Source organism: Acanthopagrus latus, chromosome 6 (genome assembly GCF_904848185.1).
Source record: "Acanthopagrus latus isolate v.2019 chromosome 6, fAcaLat1.1, whole genome shotgun sequence".
NCBI classification, from domain to species: domain Eukaryota; kingdom Metazoa; phylum Chordata; class Actinopteri; order Spariformes; family Sparidae; genus Acanthopagrus; species Acanthopagrus latus.
This window is the reverse complement of record NC_051044.1, coordinates 5,411,606-5,437,667: the sequence shown is the minus strand read 5'-3', so window position 1 is coordinate 5,437,667 and position 26,062 is coordinate 5,411,606. Positions and strand designations below refer to the sequence as shown.

Below are 26,062 nucleotides of genomic sequence, written 5' to 3'. Positions count from 1 at the left end.
CTGCAAAAGCTGACACCGGAGTCTTTCTGTCAGAACCCCTGTTGTGTCAGCAAAGTGATTCCATTCAAATGAAAATGGGTCTGAATTTTTCACGCTGAGCTGATGACGGTGTGACTGTGGGGGTGTCGCAGTGGCACCCACACGAGGAAGAACTTTGCTGGATCTGAAAGGGCATCCAAGTGTGCCTTTCGTCGCGCCAGAGGAAGCTGGATGTAATCTGATGAATTGCCTCCCCTAATGTCGCTCCGTGGCAAAGTTGCATTGTGGGTATTGGAGTTGCCAGATTCTGAGAAGGAAGAAGAATGTGTGGGATATAAAATCTCTGGTTTTCTTGTCTCAGTTTTGATAACTGTCCATAATGAGTCCAGCTGTGTTACAGGATGCAATTTTAGATCAGTGGACTGCTTTTCAAAAACCTGGTACCTATATTACCCATAATGCAATTTAGTGACATCACTGGAGGCGATATTTCAGATTAGATGCACCATCTTCTGGAGCCACAAATGGCTTTATAACACTTTTTTTTCTTCACAAATGCAATCATACTCCCCAAGACCAACAAACACACTTGAATCTGTTATTAAAGTTTGTTTTGTTTTACCGCTGGCTTTTTTACTTGTGTTTCTAAAGGTTTGGATCAGGCCCAAGCCACACAATATAGATGGGATATAGAAATAAGGATGTATTCACAAAGACTTTAGTCCATACTGCAAAAATGTAACCTCTGGGTTTTGTTAAGATGTGGACTGAAATGTAATCAGAGGCCAAATGGCAGCAAAAACAAGAAGGATTTTGTTGATGAGTTCTGTGTTGCTGTTACACTTGTGGATTTCTGTTTTGTTGCCAGAGTTTTGATTACCTGATTTTATGGACAATTCATTTCTGGACGTTTGTTAATTGCAGTTTGGATTTTTTTGTACTAACAATAGTGCTGCGTTAAGACATCGCCTCACTCAGGTTAGAGAAACAGCTGTCACAGAGCCTCTGGTAATAAAATAATGGGATAAAGAGCTTCTCAGTAGATACATTTTTATGTGAAACTGGTAATTGCCTGATTCTGTGCAGCTTGTTTGCTTTGATTTGCCATTTGGTAAGTCTTCAAAGTCAAGGATGTATCATTCAATCTGAACCGCCTGGCATTTGATCTTCTGAATGGAAGCATTGGTCTTGTTTTTCTGGCTAATCCCAGCAGCTTATTAAATGTAGCCCTTTTCTCCAATTTCTTTTTCAAGTTACATAATATCAGTGAAATCACTATTATGTTTGTTACCTGAGGAAATCAAAATGAGTTAGTTGTCACCAGGTTGTATCCCTTTCTTGTGGACATTTATGAGCCGTTCTCAACTCCTCCAGGTCACGGAGATCCCACAATATGGCTGTAAATGCGACCCGTCATTATGCTGGTTTTGCTTTTTTATACTCAACCAGGAGCTCCGGAACGTTTCTGCCCCAGTGTGTAACTCAAGATGGTGGTGCCGCGATGTCTCGATCACACTGAGGCATGTTCCTACAGGTGCAGTCGCTTCAAAAACACCTTGGTGAAGCGTGTTGAGGGCTTAGCAGTGGTGCGCACCTGTGGAAGGAGGACTGCATACACAATTGATTGACACTGCGCCTTGCACTGAAAAATTTAAAAAATCTTCAAGTTAAAAAAACTGCTAGACAAACTGGACACACAGCTAAGAGAGCAGTATGTGTGACATACTAAAGGAAAACAAGTGTTTTGATGGCAGCTTGAATAGCCCACCAAACGGAGTGTGTCCTATGGGAAATATTTTGGAGTGTTTATATTTAATAATTTTATTTAAAGTTAGAAGTGAATTCAGACACACTGATATCAGGTAACAAGCTCTGTTTTCTGTTCAGTGGAGTGTGTCTAGCGACTGAGACCAATAACTGAGAAATGTGGTTGCTATTACTTTTTAATGACAAGTAAAAGTTGGAAAGCTCAACGGTGTCAAGAGGAGCCGGGTCGAACTAAGAAATTAAAATAGGGACGTGGCAAAGTTTAGACCAGCCCATTTCTTTTTTTTTACAAAGACATTAATTCAGCTTTTTTATTACCTCCGCTGGCAGCTTAAAGGTGAAACAATGATGTTCCCCACTCCATTCAATGTTTAACCGTTTTAATGGAGTGAAATAAAGGTGCAACAGGCTGTGTAAAAGGGGCATTTGAATGTTACTATACCAGGGTGTTAAAGCTATATTCAGCATAAATTACAGCGTATTGCACCTCTACTGTTTATGTTTGCAGGTCTGAACATGGCTTACACAGCACTGCAACTGAAGAAAGGCACTGTTGAATAAACTACATTATAATCGTCCTCACATTTAAATGGTAATAGTCAACTGTTTTGCTTTTACTTATTCTGAAGTAACTACTGATTGCACCGAATCATGGCTGAAGAAAAATGACACCATTCATGTAAAGACTGGTTCCTACAAGGTCTCATTTTCACTATGATATTTGATGGTTGAATGCACAAACGAGGTACATCTGCCACTGAGAAGGGAAGTCTTGCCCCCTTCCTTTGTGCTGCAGCAGTGGACTTTATTTCAGAGATGAGTCACTGGTGAGAGACAGTAGTTTTCCAATCTTGTTGTAACTCTGCCATGAATTACACGTGAATTACCACTTTTCAAGTCACACCACTGGATATTTCTAAGGACGCCTGGAAACATTTCTAATCGTTTTTGTGGCGACCATAACCTGCTTTTATTCACAGGAAGTCGAACCATCTCTATTTGTGATTGTTTCCACCAAAACAGGTATTTTAAGGCTGGAGTATGGAACTTTTACAAACAAAGAAAAGTTGTTTATATTAAAGCCACTGCGAAATGAGTTCCCACATACAAAACCCATGAGTGGAATGGATATCTTGATATGCAGTGTGAACATGAGAAGTGGTTACAGAAGGAAACACCCATCAGCCTATTCGATAAACTGGTCTGAAATGAGCCTCATCCTGTGAGAATGGTAATCAAATTACCTTGGGAGTATTCATGAGAGCAAGTGATATTGTGATCTCGAAAATCCATCTTACCAGGTTTCAAGCTATGTATTTGTGGCCATATCACATTGACTGGACCAATCAGTGTCCTATGAGGAACTAGCTGCAGCTACTGGCTCAGTGGGAAAAGATGTTTTCACTCGTCTCCCAACTGACTTCACCAAGAGTTTGATTTACCAACTGGTTCTGCTGGCAGCGCTCTCCTCCTGTTCATTTGACTGGTAGAAGTTAGCCTGTAATAGATGGTGATAGACAGATGGTTTGTTCAATCACCTGCCAAGTTTTGTTTTTTTTTTAAAGTGCCTGCTCTTCTCCTGACAGTTTCCACAAAGTCTTCCCAGATGGTTCTGTGTAACAAACCATCTGGCTTGTCAGGTGGGCATTCAAAAGAAGAAGTAAAAAAAAAAAAAGAAAAGGAGAAGGTGAGTAAAAAATGACACGAGACCATAATTTTCCAGATTTGTTTTAATTTAGCAATTAATAATTCCTAGTCATTGATGTGCAACAGATTTGTAATAGTGCTGATATGCCAGATGTACCATACACTGTGTGGCCAAAAGTGTCTGGATATGAAAGTTGATCGTGATTCCAAAACCATGTTCATTAATGTGCTGCTTAGACAGTCTCCACTCCTCTGGCTTCAGTTTTTCCACCAGATGTTGGCTGCAGGGATTTGCTCCTATTTACACAGCAGCATTAGTGAGGTCCAGCACTGATTCCAGTTCATCCCAAAGGTTTTGGATGGAGTTGAGGTCAGGGCTCGAAGCAGGCAAGTCAAGTTCTTCCACCTCAAACCGGGAAAACCATTTATTTCTGGCTTTTTGTACAGGGTACTAAGATGCGGGAAAAAGATGACGTTGTATTGACAATGTTGTAGCATGAAGACTGAAGCCTGTCCACATACTTTTGGCCATACGTTCCATATGATAAAGCGGTGGTAGTACATGATAATGTACTACATTGGGCTATAACCTCACCTTGTGCTTCAACTCCATGAGACTCATGAGACTGAGGGAATGATCCAAAACAACTCACATCTTCCAGAACATTAACACAAAACAACCACCACCAACAAGTCTCTGTCTGTCTGCAGGCACTATGATCACATCTCCTGTCTGCCAGTAAAAGTCCATCAATCATACCGTCCGCTAGTCATTGACTTTCCAAGCTCGACGGCAGAAAGTCCAGTGATGTTCCACTGTGTTCTCATTGGCTCGTTCGCTCATGTGGTGAACGCGCGTGTTGCGTATTGTAAAACCCTGGAACAAAAAGAGACATAGTCATCTTACCACATGAATTAGCAACATGATTAAAAGAAAGAAAAGGCACTGGTCCAAGCACTCGAGTCTCCTCATTGGCCCTTATTGACAAAATTAATATGTGCCAAGTTACAATGACACCAGCGTTTCTTTACACTGAACTGTTTCCTCTCACATCCTCACTGAGTGTTTACAGTGTTTCTTTTTTGCGAGTGAGGAGCTGTAGCTGTATAGCGGGTTGTGCAGCCTTGTTTGGTCTATGATGTTCCTCTGGATAGAGCATAAACACTTCTGTGCACTCAGAGCTCACACACCATCTGCAGAGGACCATGCCATGCTCTCACACAAGCATAAACAAAGCTTAAAAGCCTCTTTAAGAAGTAATTAGGTACCCTTTAAACCTGTCCATTTTGAAAAAGAAACAATCAGTGGGTAAACTCCTACACTCAACCAATCAATGCTGTAACTTCATCACTCAGTCACTCGTCTTTGCTTTGCTGCGGTCCACTAAACTTAAGTTAAAATATGTAGGAAAAAGGTAATTTACAACAGAGGATGTTAAAGACAATGTAAAAGCCACTCACAGCTTTGGAAATGAAATCGAGCAGGTGAACACGCAGGCTGACTTCCTGCTGGTGGTCACACGGTCCAAAGGTGAAGGACACCTGGTAGTCTCTGGTGTCCATCATGTGTTTGTTCCACTTTGTAAAACTGCCTGAGATGGACTGCAAAACTGCATGGACCTTAAAAAAAAACAAGAAAAAGTCATGTGACCACTTATTAAAAATGTATTTATTAATCTTTTCTATGTTGTGTTATTTATTATACCCACTGACCTTGGTGGTGATGGTGAGCTGTGTTATGATAACTGCAACTGGGTTAGAGTACTTTGACAGCTTCCTGGTGCTGGACAGCTCCACCACCTCCTCGTAGTTGTCCGTTGGGTAGGGCAGCAAGGGTTTGGGGTCTCCCAGGCACTGGATCAGGGGCTCAATCTGATAGAAGTCAGCCTCCTTCCTGAGCAGCTCAGTCTCCTTGAAGTCGCAAGGCAGCGTCAGCTCTGACGTCCGCAGGAAGTTGAGGATGTAGCTGACACAGCAGAAACAGAGACAGGATCAGTGCAGACTGCTGAGCTGATGATTCAGTGGAAGTCTGAGCTGTCACTTTAAGTCAGAACAGGAGGGGGAGAAAGCTGCTGTACAACTCAAGAGTGAGAAGAGTTTGTTTCAGATTTTCTGACACTTGAGTTTTGTCCTCATTCTCAAAATTTGATTAACTTCTCTCTTAAGAGGCAAGGCTTTAGTTATGCTGCATTTTCATGCTGTCAGAAAACCGTGTGAAAAACAATCAAACAACGATGTGTTGGTCCGGCTCTCTATACTTTCTGACTTCCACGCTCATCTGTGGCACTGAACCCCAAGCGCAGTGATTTCTACTGAAGATGTTAATCTTTGAAAGCAGCTCACAAATGCACAGTTTCATGTTTAAGAAAGGTTAATTAATGTCCTAAAACTGCTGATCGCTGTAACCCAAACTGGAGGAAAAAGTGCAGTTTTAGGGACTATTTTAGGTACTGTAGTGAGTATTGATGGCAGCAGGATGGTGTATGTGGGATTGAGCCCAAAGAAAACACAGTGTCTGTGTTCATTGTAATAAAGGTGTGTGTCAGTGCAACAGTATGGCTCATTGATGTGTGTTGTTCGTAGTTTTGGATAACAATAGAGCTCTGGCACTGAAGAGTGAGCTATATCAGACTTTGATTCACAGAAAACTCTTGTTTGTAGAATCAATTCCTCATTGGTTTGGGTCTTTAAATGGGATTTGATGACATACAAAGAAAAATAGGTCAGAGGAAGAAGACCAGAATCTTAATTTCTGCTGCAACATTCAGATGGTCGGGTCAGTATTTGGCATGAACAATATGGATCCATGGCTGCTGGTGGTGGTGTTAGGGTGTGGCGACCATTTTCTTGGCATACAATAGGCCCCTAAATACCAACTGAGCACTGCTGAAGTGCAGCAGCCTAGCTCAGTACCATTGCTGACCATGTGCATACCATTATGACCGCAGTATACCCATCTTGTAATGGCTACCTCCAGCAGGATAAAACACCATGTCACACAACACAAATTATCTCAAGCTGGTTCCATACACATGACAAGGAGCTCTGTGTACTCCAACAGCCACAACAGTCACCAGATCCCAACCCAGTAGTGGTACAGAGGCCGATTTGTAGCATGAATGTGCAGTAAACAAAATCTTTGGCAACTGTGCGATGCTATCATGTCAAGAGGGAGAGGAAAATCTAAGGAATGTTTCCACCTCCTTGTTGAATACATGGGAGCAAAAATTAGGCTATTCAGAGAGTGAGGAGGGCAAGTTGACAAAAGAGACTAAACTTACATGAATACATTTTTTAAGGGTGTATTTACCACCAGCCAATCAACACTGACTGCAGAATATTAAAGAACATAAACACCTGACAATGGAGGTCACCTCTGTAGGTCACTGCAGCAGTAAAGGCTGATAAACATGAGTGAAAATAAATCCACTCTTTAATCCCCCCAAAATGAAAAGTAATCTCAGATTTCTCTTCCCCTCAGTAAAAGGTTCTGGATCAGAGCAGAATCTGAAGTTACTCCAGGTGTTTATTCCTCCAGATGTTCCAACTCTCTCCTCCAGATCTGGACGGCTCTGAGCAGCAGCTTTGCCAATGTCAGACTTTCACCATTCTAAGCAGGACTTAACACAACTATTGCTACAATCCTTGTGCAAGTAATTACTTAATGTTAACATGCAAATGTAACGTGTAAATTTTGCATCTTAGTTTGCATGTTGACTCAAGTCAACTGACCGTTCAAGGCACTTTTACAACACATGTGAGCTTATTATTACAGAGATAATCTAGTTTACTGCTGGGTAAATGTGATCTGATCAGCTAGCAGCAGATTTTACAATCTGAAAATAGCTGCATAGACACTCACTCAACATCTATTTCATGTCTGTCTCATCTGGAAGAGAGATCCCACCTCAGTTGATCGTCTTGTGATTTCTTCCATTTTTTTTCAAAGTTTTTTTTTTTTTTGCTATACTGGGTAATATGAATAAATTTGACCTTACACTCACCGAAACAGTGGTCCGTCGCGGTCGATGAAGTAGTTTCCGCGTGCGTCCCTGACAGTGGGGAGTTCTCCTCTGAACATGGCTCCCAGCATGGAGTCTGGGTAGCGCTGCAGCGTGGACATAGACGTGCTGTACACACAGCCGCCCACGTTCAGAGTCACTGGCTCCCCCATCTGGACAGAAACAGCAGTGTGTTCTGGAAAACTTACTGACTTGCAGTTCATTTAAGACAATGTATAATACTTCAATTTGTTTATTTCTTTCCAATCTTTGCTTTTTTTTTCCAGAAACAGTGAACAAATAAATGAAACTGAAACTAAAAAGAACTGTTAAGCTAAACGGTTGTGAAGAATAGAATAAAGATGCGATGTGTCACAGTTGTCCTGATGGATTGTGATTCTGCTACACTCTCAGTCATGCGATCTCTTTATGCTCCACTCCTGAGCGGCTAAATCATGTGATCCACCTAGTGATCAAATTCAGTATCACCAGTCCAGAATGACGAGACAACTCTGGTTGCTCTGTATCTCAGAAAAGATGATTCTCTGTGAACAATCTGTAGTCTGCAGTGTTTTCACTCCACCTTTTAATTTTGCCCCACTTTGAACATCATTTGGGGTGGCACCCCAAAAAGTACCAGGTACTATTCACAACTTTTGTCATTGAAGACCAACAAAGTATGAATCCAACGAGTCATACCATACGGTGGAAATTTATGACATAAAATTCAGTTTTAGCTATAATTATTCTCAACAAGTTACAATAGGCCTGAGCTGTCCACAGTGAAGATTTGGAATTGAATTTAGAAAAAAAACACACGGAATCAAACCAGCAACCTTCTGTAAACTGGACGACCTGCTCTACCTCCTGAGCTACACCCACCCCACATGAAAGCATGTGCTATCATAATTCAAATGTCTAACACTGTTCATCATCTGACCAAAAAGCTGAACTGCCAGATAATAACATTTATGAAACAAAGCAAAGAAAAAACCTCTGCACACACACACACACACACACACACACACACACACACACACACACACACACACACACACACACACACACACACACCATGTGACCCAGGTCTCCATTCTCCATCTGCAGCTCTCGGCTGTCTGTGTTGTTTCTCTTTAGGTCAGACTGTTGAAGATCATTTCTGTGTTTCCGCCAACACCTGCAACAAGAGGATGAACAGCTGGTGAGATGGTTGCCATGGAGATAAGCAGCCAGCTGATGCTGCATTAACGCGGCCCAGACATCATCTGGCCGATTAGTCTCGTGTCCCTGATGTGTCCACACACTGCCAGCCAGCAAAAAACCGGAGAAGGAGCTGTGGACCTCGTTTCTTGTATCTCAGAAATGAACTGAGATTTCGAACACATGGATGAACCTCTCATGACTCGTTGCGGCTGATTAATGAAACACACACAGCATTTAAAGAAGCTATGATTAAATCACGCACTAATCAGACTCCACTGTGGTTAGGGGGCTGTGTGTCTGTCAGTTTCAATTTAAATGTTATTTTCAATCAGCATGATGCAAATTGAGACAAAACAAACACTCTCAATTAACTGACTGTTTACAAAATGAATAACAAAGATGCAACAGAAGTCAGTTGTCTTGTCAAAAGCTGGCACCTTCACTACCCACAATGCAACTTGCCTGCTGACAGTTTGCTTACAGATTTGAGTGTGCTACGCTAGAAGAGACTGATTACTTGGTGTTGCAGGTCTCAAGCAGAGATAAGGAGAAGCTGAGCTGCAGCACCATCATTTTTTGGTAGTCTTAAGACCCAGATGATGTTGCCTCAAGTGACCTCACTCGAGGCAATCTATCAGACTTTCACTACTTCCTCTGGAGCGAAAAAGCTTTAGACAACATTTTCACATATACTGCATTCCTCATCAACACCATCAGACTTTGATGTGTAAAATCAGTGAAGTTTCCCCCCTTAAATAACCCTCAATAGAAAAATAAAACTTGTTGCCTCTTGTTGGCTGTTTTCTTTATGTTGGAAGCTGCTATGATCATTATTCTTCACATTAACAACCCACAGAGAAATAAATTACCACACTACTCTGCGTTTCCTCTCAGCTCTACTGAGCTTCATAGCCTCTTTCATCTCTTTGTTTAGGTTTTCTGGCCCGCAACTTTACTGTTTCGAGTCATGCTCACTGATCTCATCAAAGGTGTTTCCAGCAGCAGGCAGCTGTCTTCATCAAATGAGCTCTGATAAACCTCCAGTGCACTGCCTGCACAGCACCAAACTGCAGACAGACATGTCAAAACAAAAAAGTGGATAATCAAGGTGGATTTAGAGGTATACTCTGCAGTACACTCCTAAAAACAACAGTGAACAGACTTACACAATCAATCTGGAGCCCTGTCCTCTGCCTGTAATTCATCAGTATTTTGCTGGCCGTTCTTTAGGATATTTGGGAGCATCAACCGTTGGACAGTGATGTGTAGCCCACAGCCAATAACAGCATAAGTTTGAGACCATGGTGGTGAATTTGATTAACCCACAAGCCATAGTGGTAGGTTAGCAATTTGGACGCAAGATTCTAAAACAGAGGGCATTGACTTAAGTTTTACAACTGACCTGTCTGGGGCAGCAATACGCCTGTGCTGCTGCTAGTCTGTAGCAAATGCCATTATCAGTAGAAAACAAAGTAGAAGAAGAAAGCCGGTGAGCACAGAAAGAGCAGTGGAAAGGTACGTGACCAGCTAGTTTTTGATAAGAGCAGCCAGTTTCAGTACGTCTAATCGTACTGAGACAGAACAAATAAGGAGCTGCCATGAAGGGAAATGAGCGAGAAAGTCAGACTACTTGGTAAGTTTTGGAAATATGTCTCAGCACAGCACAGCTCGACTCATGGAACAATCATTTTGAAAGATGTTTGCTTGTCTTTTAGCTGACAGATCTGATGTAGCATGAATTCTGACTTTTTTTTTAACGAGGCGGCATTATGAGGTTGTTATTTCAGCGTCATTTTGATCCATTTATTGCAGTCAGATCACAGCGAAAATGCTTTGTTTTGGGTTCATACCAATGTGGTAAAACAGATTAATTCAGTCTACGTCCATTTGCTTTTCACAGTCACTATTCACTGATTTTAACACACCTATTAGAAGGCTGCTGCTCACTGGTGATAGATGGACAGGTGCTCAAAATGTAGGTTTGAATAAGTAAGTAAGAATTTTAAATAACAATTTTTCATGTCTTTGTACTGTTGATTTTTTTTTTTTTTTTACCACGACAATTGTTACACAACATTCACAAAATGATGATACATTAGCTGACTGTTGAACTTTTGAACCCCAAAGCTGTTTCTGTGATAACAGTTGGGCTCCAATCTGACAGATGAACAAAGGCTGTTGTGTCTGAGGACATTCTTTTCTGTCTGGTCTGGTTTGCTGCAGGTGTGCAGGTGTGCAGGTTTGGTCCTACCACCTGCTCTACGGGTTTAAAATCCCCTCCTCCACCAAGCAACATCCCCTATCCCTCTGCAGGAGTCTGTGTTGTTTGTTTTCTTTAAAATGATTGATTAACCTTGAGTTTTCCAATTTGGTTTCTCCTTGTTGTTGTTTCTCTTGAGCCAGTTGTCGTTAACAACATGTACCTGAGCAATTAATGCTAACGTGAGAAATTCAGAATAATGGATGCTTGCAGAATACTAACTCATCCACACAAGAGCTGAAATTTTCATTTGATTAGTCGTTAGAATAATAATGATATGCAACATTTTTTAAAATGATTGAAGGCACAAATTAAGCAGAAATGCTAAAATTTCATTGTTTCCTGCTTCAGCAATTTGACGATTTGTTAATTTCTTTTTTATTTTGGTTTTGAACTGTTTGTACCACATGAGAAGTTTTTACTTAAATTTTTTCACACACATAAAAAATGATTTTATAGGCTTAAGAACTTAATAAAAAAAATAACCATTATATGAATGGATAGTGAGAATATTTGCAGCCCCAATCAGTAACAGAGCAGAGAGAGCTGATCAACTAATCGATAAGTTGATTGACAGAACACTAATAACCCAAACTGTGTCATTTTCTATAATTCTATATCAGTGTCTCCATGTTCAGACAATAAAAACAATTGCACCTGTTTCCAGTACAACAACATGCACTGAGGCACCAGTTTGTAACAGAGTCCACAGCACAACATTACAAACCCTGAGAGACATTGTGTTATATCAGCTGTTGTAGTCTGGTGGTGCTGAACTGGACTACGTCCTACTGTTAAAGAATAATTCTAGTTTTTCCAGATCATCTCTGAACATTTAAGTGTGTGTGTGTGTGTGATGGTTAGTCATCACTGCTGCCTCTCTGTTCGTCTGAATGAAGCTAATCACAGAGTCACTGCGGTTAACGGCTAGTTAGCATGAAGTGAACGTTATGCAAATAAAAGACGTCACAACGTCAATTTCACAGATTTAATGATATATATTTTTAAAAAAAAATCTGTTTGGTCTTACCTATAACACCTCCATCACTGCTGACTGCTGCTTTAACACCACACACAGCTGGAGGAAGAAGCCTCTAGCTAACACGTCCATTCACCTCCATCAGTTACACCGTCACTACCACTGTGAGGACACTTCCGGTAAGACCTGTCAAAATAAAACCTCATAAAATGAAAGTAGTTGCAATGAAAATTAGATCTATACAATCAAATGTGCTATAGCCTTTATACTTTAAGAATGCCATTATAGTTAATATCAAATAAATAAATAAGTGTATATATGCCTATTAAAATAATTCCCGAAGTAAATAAGTAGGTAAGGAAACTTTCAGTAATTTCATGACAACATTAATTTACACAATGATACATTTAATTATACTATGACATATGTATTTACACAGTGACACCTGCATTTATACAGTGACACCTGCATTTATACAGTGACACATTTATTTATTTATTTATTTATTTCAGGGGACTTTTATACCAGAAGAAATGTGTCACTGTGCAATCAAAGTACTATGAAATAAATCAAAGTGATCCTTGGAAAATTCTATATATTAATTGGCCAATTAATCATTTTAGGAAATATTTTATCGGCATTTTTTTTTTTAATAATATGTACTAAAATGGCATTCCATAAGTGCTGAGCTGTGGGAATAATTGAGCAAATACTGAAATCACAATTATCGCTTATTTTCATTATCGACTTGTCTGTCAATTACTTCATGGATTAATAAACATTTCAATTTAAGATTTGGTCGATAAAATGTCAAAACCTAATCATCACAGAGGCCAATTCATCACATTGGAAAATCTTGAAAAGATTGGCATAATTGCTTTAAAAAATACTTTAAATTTATTTCACAGTTAGTCAATTATTTTTTTTTTTAAAAAGTGTGATTCATTTGAGTCCTGCTGTGTATCTCTACAGACGTGTAGTGTCTCCCTCCCACCACCTGGGGGCGCCAGCAGCTGTCTGCCAGTTAACAGCAACACGGAAACCATCTTGTTTATTAGTGGCTACATCCTGTTGGTCACAGCTCTTGTTTTCTACCTGGTCTGCAGTTGCATCTCCGCGCTGTACCCTCTTCACAGCATTGTAATATTGAGCAAACTTTGCTGCGCACGTCGCTTAAAGCGCTGGGGAGAGTTTTGCTTTGAAACATCTGTCTGAAAGTCCCTAATTTTCTGGCGGGCTTCAATGTTAGCTTGTGCTGTTAGCTAGCACAGTTAGCCTGCTGCTCCGTGGACAGCGATGACCACTGGCAGAGTTTTTATTTCTGCGTATTCCGACTGTTGACTAAAAAGCGGAGCCCCTCCGTTTATTATGGCGAGTGAAAACACCGAGACAAACGCGGGGAACGACGAGGAAACCAGTCCTCCGTCTGAGACAAACGAGCACGACTATGCACACTCCGCAGCCAACACCTTTACCTCCACGGATACGTCCTCCCTCTCCGGGGCACCGGCGGCCGACGGTGGAGTTCCCGCGCGGGGAAACTTTGCTGCAGCTGTTGGAGCCGAGCAGAGCGGGTCAGGTCAGCCCACCACATCTGCAGAGCTTCCAGAACCGGCCGTGGGTGCGGAGGTGGACTGTCCTGGTGGGAATGACGTGGAATCATCCTCTCTGCCGCAGACCGAAGGAGACTCCCAGAAGACAGCAGCCTCTGAAGTCGCTGATGCTTCCGTCTCCTCCGGAGCGACCCGAGGCGGCCGCCGGCGTTCCACGCGACCGGAGGACAGAAACTGCTGCTGCTGCAAGTGCGAGTTCGAGCGGCAGGGCCGCAGCTTCAACCGGAGGGCCGTGTTCACCTTCACCACCCCAGAGACTGTACACTGGGCCTTCCCGGGGGCCACAGTGACCGACAAGTCCTTCCTGTGCGAGATCTGTGCGCAGGTCATCAGGAGCAAGTGCAAGCGTAAACATAGCGGGAAGAGAACCTTGTGGCTGAAACCACCGGTGTGTGTCTGTGTGTGTGTGAGAGAGAGAGTCTCATAATATCTCGATATACCGACAGTGATATCTCAATTAAGACGATCCTGACATATGATCCATATGATCTCTAAACTGTGTTATTGATATATTCAAGTACAGAGTTTAAGCATCAGTTCGTTTCTTCGTGAAAGATAAGCAGTGTTGTTAAAAGTACACAGGAGTCAGACTTTGAAAAAAATATTACTTCAGTCGAAGTGACAGGAACTTCTGTGAATACTACCTGAGTACTTTTAAATGACAATAGATTAATTCACATTCAAAAGAAGATTGCTATGAAATTTCACTACTGTGGCTTCCATGCGGCATGCAATCTGCAAAATAACTAGTAACACCAGGTGACAGAGCTTCTACAAACTTCTACACAACATGACATGACACTGCCGTAAAGTGTAATTCAACATGGCACTGTGATCTGTAGTGATCATGTTTCATTCACTTGTCTTGTTTAAATTTGATTTCTGTGTTTTTATTTTGTTTTTTTATGTTGCTGAGTGCAGTCAGAGGTTAGAGACAAAAGGAAGAAAGGTCGCAGGATGGGGAAGAAGAGCAAAGCGGCGCTGCTGGTGAGCAAGTCCTGCTACAAGGCAGCTTTCAAAATGCTCTGGTCTGCCAAAGGTGCCCGGAAGCCCATGATGGAGTTCTGGATCAAACAGTTGAAAGATGAGGTGAGAACAGAAGCTCCTTGTGGTGCCTTTAAGTTTTCAGAAGTACTACTTTTTTTCATTAAGTAATCATGGCTTGATTTGTGTCTTGGTGCTGGGATAGATGAAGGCGCTGACGCGGCAGACGGACAGTCCGTTCCATCAGAAAGTGTCGGGCAGGAGGCCACTGTCGTCCTTCCCCTGGCGTCGCTGTCTGAACTGGTTCCAGGACAAAGCTCCACTCGTCACCACCTGCGTCACCTCCCTGTTCCCAGACATCAGCCACCTCTCGAAGAGCAGCCAGTAAGTGTGAGCCAGGTTAGACTGGTGTTTGGTTCACACAGTCCAGATTCCAAATGACCTACTAAGACCTCATCATGGGTTGTGATTGAATATTTGTTCTGTTCATGTGGCAGCCAGATGTCAGAGGAGCAGGCCCAGACGCTGCTGGAGCGCCGTGTTGTGGTGGCGCTCTCCGTCCCGCTCTTCACCAGGAACATCTGGAAGAACAACTACCTGCAGGCTGCTCTAGGGGCAGAGCTACGGCTGCAGGGCTGCTCCGGCTCTGCCCTGGATGCCCTCAACACCATGGGACTGTGTCAGAACAAGGACACCGTCAGGTTACTGCTGCAAAGGCTCCGAACCAGCAAGAAGAATGTGAGTATTATAATTAGGTGTGCTGGTAGCGCAGGGCCCAGAACTAACGTGGTACAATTGTACAATCAGCAATATTAGGATAGTTCAAGAAGCATCCAACTTGTTCTCAGAAAGGGAGTTGACAGATTTAGAAGTTCTTTATGTGTTGATGTTGGTAAACATGAACTCTCTTCAGATTGACATCCCATATTGTTTTTTGGGTTTTTTTGGCATATCCAGATTGATTTTAGGAAGTCTGGGTAAAAAAAAGACAAAAAAAAAAACATGAAACGCAACTTTTGCAAATCGGTGCATAAAAGTGTGTGTATTGTGTGTCTGTATCCAAACCTGATATATTAGTCATCTTTGCCACAGAGTTCCATTGTTGTCCAAAGGCTCGCTAAATATATCAATGAGCCACACCATGGACACACACGCTGTAGTTTATGGTACCTCAGTCAGACACACACAATCCTGCTGCTCCAAATACTCACCAGAGCAGCAAATGTGGATTAGCCACCACTGAAAGTGGTCAATAACAAATTCACTATTTCCCTCTGTTTGAGAAATGTTTGCTTAAAACTACAACTTCACTAAATGTTTTAAGATTTGCAATTTCAGGCAGAGTGGCCAAGTCCAAAAGTTTTGAGAAATCAACTCATTGTTGGTTGTTGTCATGTATGGAGGATAAACTGCTTAAATTTAGTTCAAAACATGAAATAATCAAACAAATGTTTCTTTTAATCTGAGAAGCAAGTTCGTCTCTTACTTTTCTGTCTACCGTAGATCATTTAATATCAGCCACACAACAGCCGATGTGAAGTTTAGAACTTTGTGCTCTTTTCTTACAAGGCCACACAAAACGGACAGCAGAGGATGAAGATGAAACAAGAGGTGAAAGGAGAACACATGACAGACATGGACGATGAGGAAGAGGAGGACGAGGAGGATGAGAATGAAGAAGAAGCGGAAGAGGAGATGGACTTGGAAATGGATGAGGAGGAGGAAGACGAGGAGGAGGAGGAAGAAGAAGAAGACGAGGATGATGAAGAGGAAGAAGAGGAGGAATTGGAGATGGCAGGAGAGGAAGAAATAGAGGACACAGTGCAACAAGAGGAGGGAGAGGTGCATCAAGCAGCAGAGGAAAATAAGAGGAGGAAGAAGAAGGCAAAGAAGCAAAGGAAGGAGAGAGGAAAACGAAAGGTGAAGGAGACTGAGGAGGAAGAGGAGGAGGATGATGAAGGGCTGGAGGAGAAGAAGAGGAGGGTGGTGGTGGTGCGACTCGGCCTGCTGAAGGGACACTCAGAAGTCGGACGATCTGACCTCTCAGCTCCTTAAGACTTTGTAGACTCCGCCCAAGAACTAAACAGGCCCCGCCTCCAACCAGAGCAGGCAAGAGGTCCCGCCCTCTTCTCTGAGACATGTTAAAGGCATTCTGGGAATTGTAGGAGGTCAGTAACTGGGGATGGAAACTAATAAGAGCTTTATCTTGTTTTAATTTTTGTGACATTAAAAAGTAAGCCAGAAGTGAGAAACTGCTCCACTGAAACTAAGACTAACAACTTAACATGATTATCTGCGTCATTTTTACTCCTGATGGTCGTAGAACAACCGACCAGCAAACCTTTTGTTCCACTTTCCTCATTTGATGGAACATTGGTAACATTTTGTTTTACAGCTTCCATAACTCCCTGGTAGTTCACTAGAAAGGAAATGACATATCATTTTCAGATCTTTTGAAATGCTTGAGGACAGAACAACGTAATTTGGTGCTAATTGTAGGGACGTGTGATGGAGTACTAGTCATAATCCAGAAATAAAGGATTTGTTAAAAGATTAAAGCCATAGTGTCATGAAAAATCTGCCCAAAAAATACAATACAAATAGAATCACAATCTAAATTGTTATCTGTTATTAGGGCTGCAGCCAACAGTTGTTTTAATTGTCAATTAATCTGTTGAATGTTTATTGATTTTTTTGTCCAGGTGTTTGGTTTGTAAACTGTCAGACAAAGATGAAAAATGTTTCTCTAAGCTGGCCATGATGTTCTCACACGTTTGGTTTTGTCGGCACCCAACGATATCCAGTTTACTGTCCAAGAGGAGGAAAAACAACAGAACATATTCCCATTTAAGAAACTGGTTTAAGGGAGTTTGACTATTTTTCCATTCAAGAAAATGACTCAGAAACTGATTTGACGGTTAATTTGAAAGTTGACAACTAATTGATTCATGGATGCAGCTCTGCTCGAAGCTCCCTATGCAAGACTTCATTTCAAATATTAAAACGCAGTATGGCATTGAAGATTACTCTCATCCCCCATGCTGCTATACTGAACATTTCACTGTTTACAAAATATCACCCAAGGAAAAGCCCATTGAGTAGTAGTCCAGTCAGTATAGCCATCTAATCGGCTCCATCACTCTCCTTTTGTTTATGTAGCTTGGATCTGCTAGTCAGTGAGGTTAAATGAAGCTTGGAATCAGAAGTCAGAGGACAATAAATCCTCCAGTTTCCACAATTTGCCTTCCAGATTGACCCATAAGTAAAATATTATTTGATGTTCTTTATTGGTTACTGGAGGCAATATTTAACTTGTCTTCATCCCTCGTTGTCACACCTCCAGCAACGATATGTTGGCTTTCACTTTTTATAGTTTACACATTACAAACCGTCTTATTAGTCCTGTCCTGGTTTCCTTTTTGAAAACATTGACTATGTGTACTTTCAAAATATTCCTGTATAGTTAGAACCAAATTACCTGTTAATTATTTGTGTTATACAAACTCTTAATTTTGGCCTTCAGAAGGGAAAAACATGGGGTGAACAGTTTATAACGGAAAGTAAGTTACAGATAAGTGTCAAGCAGCCGGAGCCTCATCTGTTCTTAATGTTATCCAGCTGCTGGTTGATGATTATTATTAGAGTTATCAGAAAAAGTGCTATTTTTAAATCTTGATTAGGGTTTAAACCTCGTTAAAAGTGACTGCAGCGCCTTCAGTTCAGAGTTTGGTTCCTCTGACATAAAGTTTATGAAACTCACAGGAACAGAAAATGTTATTTTTTATTCTGCACACTGTCGATGTTGAGGATGTTTCTGTTCAAAGACTGAAGCTGATTGTTTTTTGAGTGGAAGGACCTGGAATTTACTGCATCTTTTTTTTTTAAGTTTTATTTTCTTTGTTAATGGTGTGTTGGCCACAGTGAACCCAACAGAACAGAATCAAGGCTTCAGTATTTTCTTGTGTGAAGCATGTTCAGGCCTTAAGGCAGTGTTGCATGATTACAGTTGGTCATGTGAGGTTTAAAGATAGTGTCTGTTGACAATATATTACTTTAACCAATAAAACAGACTGACTGATGACAGATGTCTGTATATATTCATTTTTGAGGCCTTTACAGCTTTTTAGGAGACAAATCTGTGCCTCCTCTAGTCATTATTATCTTGAATGCTCCATCGAATGCTTGTTACAAGTCGTACGACTCCAACATGACATTAACACAGCGTTCAAATTTTTTTTTTGTCTTTCTCAGAATTCAAAAATTGTATTTTTAAGTTCCTTTGTAACACTTTAAAAATTAAAATATATACGCAGATTTTCCAGATTTTCCGAGTTACATTGTCCTCTCCAGGAAGTTGGAGAGAAATTATAGACACATGAAAACCATAAAATAAACTGGGTAAATTGTCCTGTTCTGTGGTGTTCACTGAATAATTCCAACACTTGGCTCAACTTTTCTCTCCTGGTCAGACTGTTGAAAGTTTCTGAACGAGGAGATGTGTAATATAGTCTGATTTGTAATGAGAGCTTGTTCTTTGAGTTCCTCAAAACTTCTCCTTCAGAAAATAGGATGGATGTGTTTTCTGACTGTTGGTCTGATGCAGATCATCAGATCTCTGCAAGTTCCTGTGAAGGTTTGCCAATAAAAATGTTTAAGGCTTCACCTTGTGTTGTCTTATCTGTCACTGGCTCAATTGTATCTGCTCCTGCATTATTTCAGAGACAGGAATCATACCATTGGGTAACTTCATTTCTGAAAGTCACTAAGAGGTGTTGCTTGACAAATGGCCTTCATCTACTTTGGTTGTGGCTTGTCTATAGACCACTGATACCCCAATATCAGATTAGTTATCGTAGTGTATTAACCTAACCCCATTTGTGATCTCAGCAATACAAATACCAGCTTGTAACAGTGTCATCATGCATCAAACTTAACCTGCTGAAGACAAAGCAAAACAGGAAGGATTCCAAAAGAAAACTCAGTGAATGAGGGGCTGAAAGGTTTTTATTCCCGTAACAGATTCATTTACAGCAACAAAAACATCCACAGAGCTGCTGCAGCTACAATAAATATTCCTGACGACACTCCAGCTCCAGCACTCAGCTGGCCCGTTCTACTTCACTGCTGCTTTTAGAGATGAACCCGAGTCAGTGCGAGGAATTACAGTAAGTGAATCGACTGACTATACAATATGTTTTGGTGGTTAGAAATATATTGGGAGTTAATAGACAACAAAACTGCCGAGAAATTTAGTCTGAAAGTTTAAATTTGAGAGCACAAAGGAACAAATCAGGACTTTTCAGCAACATGTTCTCAGAAATCAGTTTTCACCAGATGTTTCTGTCAGATTGAGAACTTTTCTCAATACTTAAGTTTGTGGAATGAAAACACTTTTAACCCATGTTTTCATTTAACAAAATTAAAAAGAGGCTTGGCATCTGTGAAATAAATATATCCAAATAATATGTAGTGCTGAGCAAGTTCTCCAAATTGCAATATGGTCAAGTGCAACATCCAAATAAGCTGCAATTTCTTGATAAAGTTAAACTCACAAAACACTGTTATAAATTAAGCATTGTGGTGCCTCAGAGATGCCCTGGGGTGAAGAAACGTGATTCTTTACACAACAAACCTGCACACTGATCCAATCCTGACATTGTTTTGAGCCCACTCAGCAGTTTTGTTGTTACCAAACATCCTTAGAAACACAGAAAAGCTACAGGGAGGAGCGACTTTTATTTTGAAGAGTAGAGAGTGGAAAGAGCAGCCAAAGTTGCACACAGAGTTCAGTCAAGTTTGTCTGTCAGTTGACCGAACCCTGTGTGTCCACCACTCTGGGTGCATATGAACAGCTGTGCGCTTATTTCTCCAACATCTGGTTGGAAACATTAATCTGGAGCGTTTTAAAGGACCCGTTTGGCTGTATTTACACATGGTTCAAATGTTTTCAATGTCTGTGTGAACAAGACAAACTTTGCATGTTTGTGTGTGTGTGTGTCAGACGTTAAGGGTCTTTTTGACAGAGAAGATGATGTCTTTGATCTGCGGCAGGCTGTTGTCCTCCAGGATTTTGGCATACGGCATGGGGATGTCGACGCCCGTCACCCTGGTGGCCGGAGCGTCCAGGTAGTTGAAAGCGGGACCTGAAAACACACACAGGAAGTTTACAATTTGATTTAAGTGCCACTTAATTCCCAAATGTTCTCTAAACGCACAGCTGAAAAAAAAAAAAATTTCAAGAGGAGTTGACGAGACATTCCAGTTTTTTCCTCTAGAAAAGAACAAAGTAATTTTTGCCAATAGAAAATAAAAAGTCACTTTTTTCCCATAGGGGAAGTTGTATGTCATAAACTAAATCTAAAAATCAACACATTCCAGGTTAAGCCTTTCGGTCAGTCTACTGGCAGACAATCACAATGAAAATCAACAGAGGTACAGAAAAAATTCAAAGACTCGAAGAGATAAAATGACCAGCACAACTAGCGTGCCAGCTGTCTGGTGTTTCCTTGAAATTTGCTTTGCCAAAAGCTGCTTTAAAAAACAGTCTGTGTTGATCTATAAATTAGTGAGAAGAAGGACTCAGAACATGGGGCAGACACTCCAGCTACACAATCGCCCCAAGTGATGCATGTTTTAATATGGATCAGTGATGCAGCCAAAGTGGACTCTTTCTGTAAATATTCTGTGGGTGTTCATTCATATCTCAATTAAGTTGTGAGAAACATTAAATCATAATATTTGTCATTCAGACAAATATTAGGCACGTAAATCAGGACAGAGCAGCAATGATCCATGTATGAAAAAGTCAGCAGTTACCTTCCATGACCCTGGCACAGATTTCAGCTCCGACCCCAAACTGAGGCCAGCCGCCCTCCACCGTCACCAGGTGGTTGGTCTTCATCACACTGGTCTCAATACACTCGACATCCAGAGGACGGATTGTCCGCAGGTTGATCACCTGACACAAAGACACACAGGAAGTAGTTAAAAGGCTGTTGAGCAAAGGTAATCTGTGTCACATAACTACAGGCGTGTTCGTTCCTCTACCTCACACTCGATTCCTTCCTTGGCGAGGACAGCAGCGGCATCCAGGCAGTGACTGACATACCGAGAGTGAGTGACCATAGTGACATGAGTCCCTGAAACACAGAAAGGAGAAGAAGTAGAGATTAGTTCAGGCACATACAGACTTCCGAAGTCCAAGTCACCTTTAGCACAACATCCGCAGAGACCTCGCTTAAACATTTCCCCCAAAGTATTATCACTATATTTATACTTATACAAGTTTTTTTTTGCAAACAATCTAAATATTTACTATAAAACTACAGACAGCTGCACCTCCCCTGATCAATATGAACCTTATTATTCTGATCTACAAGTTGTCTGTCTGTTGTGTGATTCTTCCCTTCATCACAGTGAGGCTGTCATGTTGATTCCATCAAGTCTCACCTTGTCTCTCAACCTTGGCCTTGCCGATGGGAATGGTAAAATCTTTGGACTGTGACTCCTCTGACATCTCGAAGGGAACACCGTACATCAGCTCGTTCTCCAGGAACACCACTGCAACACACACACACACACACACACACACACAAACACACACTGAGATAGATCTAATTTAAATTTAGTCACTTCACACATCTTGGGGCTGATAAGATAGCTATCCAGAATTTAAAAAAGTGGAAACTTTCAAGACATCTTTGGGGTTGTTTGAGATGCATTGTAAGCCAAGTGCTGAAGATGTGTAATAGCATCAGCTTCTCCCTGATGGAAACACAAGCTTTCAGCTAAAGTTATATTGAAATTAGCCAAACTTTTTCCTGTTGCTTGAGACAGGAAGAATGACAAACTGATAGATAACTAGCAAAACGCAAGCAAGCTGTTGTTTCCGTCTCACCTCAGGTCTTCACTCTCTGTCTCACTCTAACTTAACCTCTGATCAGCTGTAGTGTGGTGTCTTACCGGGGTTGTCGTCTCTGATGGCTGACTTCAGGAGACCTTTGGCATCTTCTGAGTTCCAGGGACTCAGAACCTTCAGACCTGGACAGTGACCGTACCTGTAGAGACACATCATACCATTGATAACAGGACCGTCACATCAGCATCACATACTGTCACTTCAACTACTATTTCCAAGATTTAAGAATAGGATCCTTTCTTCGGGAGTCTCTGTCTACTTGATTGTTCAACAATTTCATGTCTCTTGACCCGTCTGTCTTTCCTTCAGCAGATCACGCCTCATAAACTTACTGATACAATGGTGGACAAAACTCCAAAAATAAGTTGTGATAAAATTACCATAGAGAAAACTGCACATAGTGTTCAGTGCTAAGTGAAAGTAATAACAGCATCAGGTGTAAGTGAACGCACCATGCAGCAAAGCACTGCGAGTGCTGTGCAGCGACGCCTGCTGATGCTCCATTGGGTCCTCTGAAGACGATGGGCACCGACTGAAGACCGGCGGACATGTAGTAGGTCTTTGCCGCAGAGTTGATGACCTGGTCGATGGCTTGCATGGAGAAGTTGAAGGTCATGAACTCACAGATGGGCCTCAGGCCGGCCTGAAGGAGACAACAGTTTGATATGAGAAATCTTAAATCATGTATATTTGTTTTGTGTTGCAACATGGGTATTTATTCACTGAACTGTTATTAAAAAAAAAAAATCAAATATAGTTCACAGGTCTGCTCAGTCCCAGTAATAGAGACCTAGTAACCGATGATGCCATGAGGATAAAAAACTCACCATGGCGGCTCCGACAGCGATTCCAGCAAAACCCATCTGTACCAGGGAGAGAGAGAGAGAGAGAGAGAGAGAGAGACAGAGAGACAGAGAGACAGAGAGAGAGAGAGAGAGATGTTTACAGCCGAGAAAAGTTTCTCCGAAGGAGCATTTGGATTATGAGGCCAACACAGTTTACAACAATGTGAAGAGAGTTTCACCTCTGTGATCGGGGTGTCGATGATGCGTTTGTCTCCATACTTCTTCCACAGACCCCTGCTAACCTACACACACACACACACACACACACACACACACACAGAGTATTATCAAATAGTGTTTGTCTAATCCTGACTGCATGCATTTCCCACCCTAATGGGCTTATTTTTAGTGATCTTCTTTTTGAGTACAATGTTACTGTAGATACAAATGAGGGATAAAACTAAAGCAATAACAACGAAGATGTAATAAACTGTAGAACTGTGACCAAAGATTATTTAATTGCCCCACATCTTGCCTTATCAAAGGCTAGTTTGAAGAAATGTTAGTATAAATCAGGTTGTCTTCTACTGAGCATCTTCTCACCTTGTAGGCGCCGTCGTACTGGGCCACCTCCTCACCCAGCAGGAACACACGCTCGTCCCTCTCCAGCTCCTCATCCATCGCTTGGTTCAGGGCATCACGGACTGTCATCTGACAAAAAAAAACAACAGCATCACAGTCAGTGCAGATCCACTCCTGTCTCCCACAGTACAGAGGTCACCCTCATGTCTTTCACAGGTGAAGCATCTGATGAGTCAAGTCTGCCCAACCTGATTCTTTTTAGTTAGTACAACATACGTGCAATGTGTGCAGAGAGTGACAGAGTGACAATTCCACAAAATATGTTAATAAGAAATGTAATTAAAGGTAAAGTTGCTTTCTTAATTAAAAAAGGTGCATATCATTAATCATATATTGGTCAAAACTAAAGATACAAACACTTTCTAGGTTTCCCTGCTTTATATCATTTTAAACTGAATCAATGTTTTTCGTTGTCTGCATTTAAAACTGTGTGTTCACATATGTAGTGCACTGAGTAAAACAGAGTGAAATTCCTTGTACATGTAAACAAACATGGCCAATGAAGCTGATTCTGATTCAAAATTGTTATTTAAGACACAAAGTGATCTAAGAATGTCACTGTTTATCTCTTCATGTGACAATAAAGACTTTGAATCTTGTCAAAAAAAATCCCAAGTTATAATTTTTCATGGTTTTTGTTGTCTGTGACCTCAAAGAGTCATCTAAAGTGTCAATAAAAAAACAAACAAACAAACAAACAAAGGAGAAAAATCATCATTAATCTTACAAATGCTGAAAATTTTGTGAGTTACGGTTAACATTACTGTTAGATGATCATCTCATTCATTCATCATTTAGTAGAGAAAATAATATACACTAAATTGAAGAGGACAGCTAATCTTTATCTTTTTGTCTTGGTGTCTGCTGTTACCAGTCCCCAGTTTGACATGATGTGACAGCCCACATCTCTGCTCAGTGACCGGACAACAGCAGGAACTCTTAAAATTAATCGTTACCTACTCCGACAAGGAATCCACTAACAATAACCACTCCCAGCTATGCTTTGACATTTCACTCTTTGGTTATAACAACATATAAAAACAGACAGAGAGAGAAAAAAAAAACAGTTGGGGGTGTTAGCTTTAGCTAAAGTTAGCCTGCTAGCTGCTAACACTGACCTGCACAGCGGCCGGAAGACTCCTGTGAAATTCCCGCCGCTGCAGAGCCGACACGGCATTCTGTCGAGACACAGACAGACGTTATAAAATATATTAACCATTAACAAACACAGAATGATGATACATGGGGTAGTTTCTTCAATTATCCCATACCTTTCCTGTGCGGAGAAAGCACCTCAGGGACGCAGCCATGTTGAACCTGTCCTCTGCCGGGGAAGGGGCGGTGGCTCTACTGAGGTCGAGCGATTTCAACCAATCAGAGCTGCAGTTTGGAATTCGGTCTGAACGTGTCATAACACATAGCCAATCACAGCGGCTCAGCTGAGACGGGGGCGGGGTAAACAACCAGGGGGTGAAAAAAGGAAACAGAAGCCAAGGACATCGTCCTGAGCTGTCTTTATGTAGGGAAGACCAAATCTGCCGCGATAAAAATACATTGAATGTGACGATGACAAAGGTAAAAATACTAATGAAAGAATTACTGGAAAATTAAGCTCTTTCATACAGTGTCAAGATAAACATTTGCCCTTAAACCAGATGTGTAGCAGCTCTTACGATGCAGATGTGAAAAATCCAGTTACCCAGCTTAAAATGATGTTGCTTGTGCAACTAACAGCAAGTGGAAGATAACGATTACCTTGTTGGGAAAACAGATAATGTAGTATATTAGAATAGCACACATCTAACTGACCAATGCAGGTGAAAATAGCGTTGATGTAGATGAATGTTGACTTCAATGACCCCGCAAAAGTCGGATCCCCGTTTTATTTCCATCTTAATAGAGTCTGAAACCGTTTCACCATAAATGCATGATAACATTTATGCACCGGTGCCCCATTGATGCAGGTCACAACTCTAAACAACAACAAAAAAATTCCAACAACTGTCACAATCAAAACTCTATATGTTAAAGGAATAATGTTAATGTTAATAAATTACTGAAAAAATAATTTACCATACAATATTGAAAAGATCAGTTGACCAGATCAACTAGTTACAGTCTCCATCTTGCCTTATTTTTAAAGCATTTAAGACAAAACGCTAGCAAAATTAAACACAAAGATGTCTTTCAAAAGACAATCTTTCAAATGATTTAGTCTTTAAACCTCATAAATTTATCAAGGTTTTTTCTTCATGGAAAATAGAAACGGTTGAATCAACACTCT

The 26,062-nt window shown here is 41.2% G+C and overlaps 3 protein-coding genes across 3 annotated transcripts; 1 reads left to right on the top strand and 2 right to left on the bottom strand.

The window, feature by feature from the left end:
* Positions 1–3,458: 3,458 nt before the first annotated feature.
* Positions 3,459–12,038, bottom strand: kctd6a (potassium channel tetramerization domain containing 6a). The gene is made up of 6 exons (XM_037102441.1): positions 11,888–12,038; positions 8,469–8,571; positions 7,398–7,567; positions 5,107–5,359; positions 4,855–5,013; positions 3,459–4,270 (listed from the first exon to the last, which is right to left on the bottom strand). The coding sequence occupies exons 2-6, from the start codon at positions 8,493–8,495 to the stop codon at positions 4,160–4,162; spliced, it is 720 nt and encodes a 239-aa protein (XP_036958336.1). The 5' UTR covers positions 8,496–8,571; positions 11,888–12,038; the 3' UTR covers positions 3,459–4,159.
* An 839-nt stretch (positions 12,039–12,877) lies between these two features.
* Positions 12,878–16,516, top strand: LOC119020656. Its single transcript, XM_037100149.1, has 6 exons — positions 12,878–13,837; positions 14,371–14,538; positions 14,639–14,817; positions 14,931–15,171; positions 16,003–16,275; positions 16,499–16,516. The coding sequence occupies exons 1-6, from the start codon at positions 13,205–13,207 to the stop codon at positions 16,514–16,516; spliced, it is 1,512 nt and encodes a 503-aa protein (XP_036956044.1). The 5' UTR covers positions 12,878–13,204.
* Positions 16,517–19,419: 2,903 nt separating this feature from the next.
* Positions 19,420–25,148, bottom strand: pdhb (pyruvate dehydrogenase E1 subunit beta). Its single transcript, XM_037099628.1, has 11 exons — positions 25,050–25,148; positions 24,897–24,956; positions 23,740–23,847; positions 23,376–23,438; positions 23,179–23,214; positions 22,804–22,994; positions 22,396–22,490; positions 21,883–21,993; positions 21,481–21,572; positions 21,250–21,391; positions 19,420–20,576 (listed from the first exon to the last, which is right to left on the bottom strand). The coding sequence occupies exons 1-11, from the start codon at positions 25,086–25,088 to the stop codon at positions 20,431–20,433; spliced, it is 1,083 nt and encodes a 360-aa protein (XP_036955523.1). The 5' UTR covers positions 25,089–25,148; the 3' UTR covers positions 19,420–20,430.
* Positions 25,149–26,062: the final 914 nt, after the last annotated feature.

What these genes read in the sequence shown, in the direction of transcription:
- kctd6a (XM_037102441.1), bottom strand. Translation starts at nt 8,495, where the DNA reads ATGGAGAATGGAGACCTGGGTCACATG. An exon ending in AGCTCACCATCACCACCAAG is followed by an intron (nt 5,014 to 5,106) that starts GTCAGTGGGTAT and finishes TTTTTTTTTAAG; the next exon opens with GTCCATGCAGTTTTGCAGTC. An exon ending in TCGATTTCATTTCCAAAGCT is followed by an intron (nt 4,271 to 4,854) that starts GTGAGTGGCTTT and finishes TTTTTGTTCCAG; the next exon opens with GGTTTTACAATACGCAACAC.
- LOC119020656 (XM_037100149.1), top strand. Translation starts at nt 13,205, where the DNA reads ATGGCGAGTGAAAACACCGAGACAAACGCGGGGAACGACGAGGAAACC. An exon ending in CCTTGTGGCTGAAACCACCG is followed by an intron (nt 13,838 to 14,370) that starts GTGTGTGTCTGT and finishes TGCTGAGTGCAG; the next exon opens with TCAGAGGTTAGAGACAAAAG. An exon ending in CACCTCTCGAAGAGCAGCCA is followed by an intron (nt 14,818 to 14,930) that starts GTAAGTGTGAGC and finishes TTCATGTGGCAG; the next exon opens with CCAGATGTCAGAGGAGCAGG.
- pdhb (XM_037099628.1), bottom strand. Translation starts at nt 25,088, where the DNA reads ATGGCTGCGTCCCTGAGGTGCTTTCTCCGCACAGGAAAG. An exon ending in TCGACACCCCGATCACAGAG is followed by an intron (nt 23,215 to 23,375) that starts GTGAAACTCTCT and finishes TCCCTGGTACAG; the next exon opens with ATGGGTTTTGCTGGAATCGC. An exon ending in GGCCAAGGTTGAGAGACAAG is followed by an intron (nt 21,573 to 21,882) that starts GTGAGACTTGAT and finishes TCTGTGTTTCAG; the next exon opens with GGACTCATGTCACTATGGTC.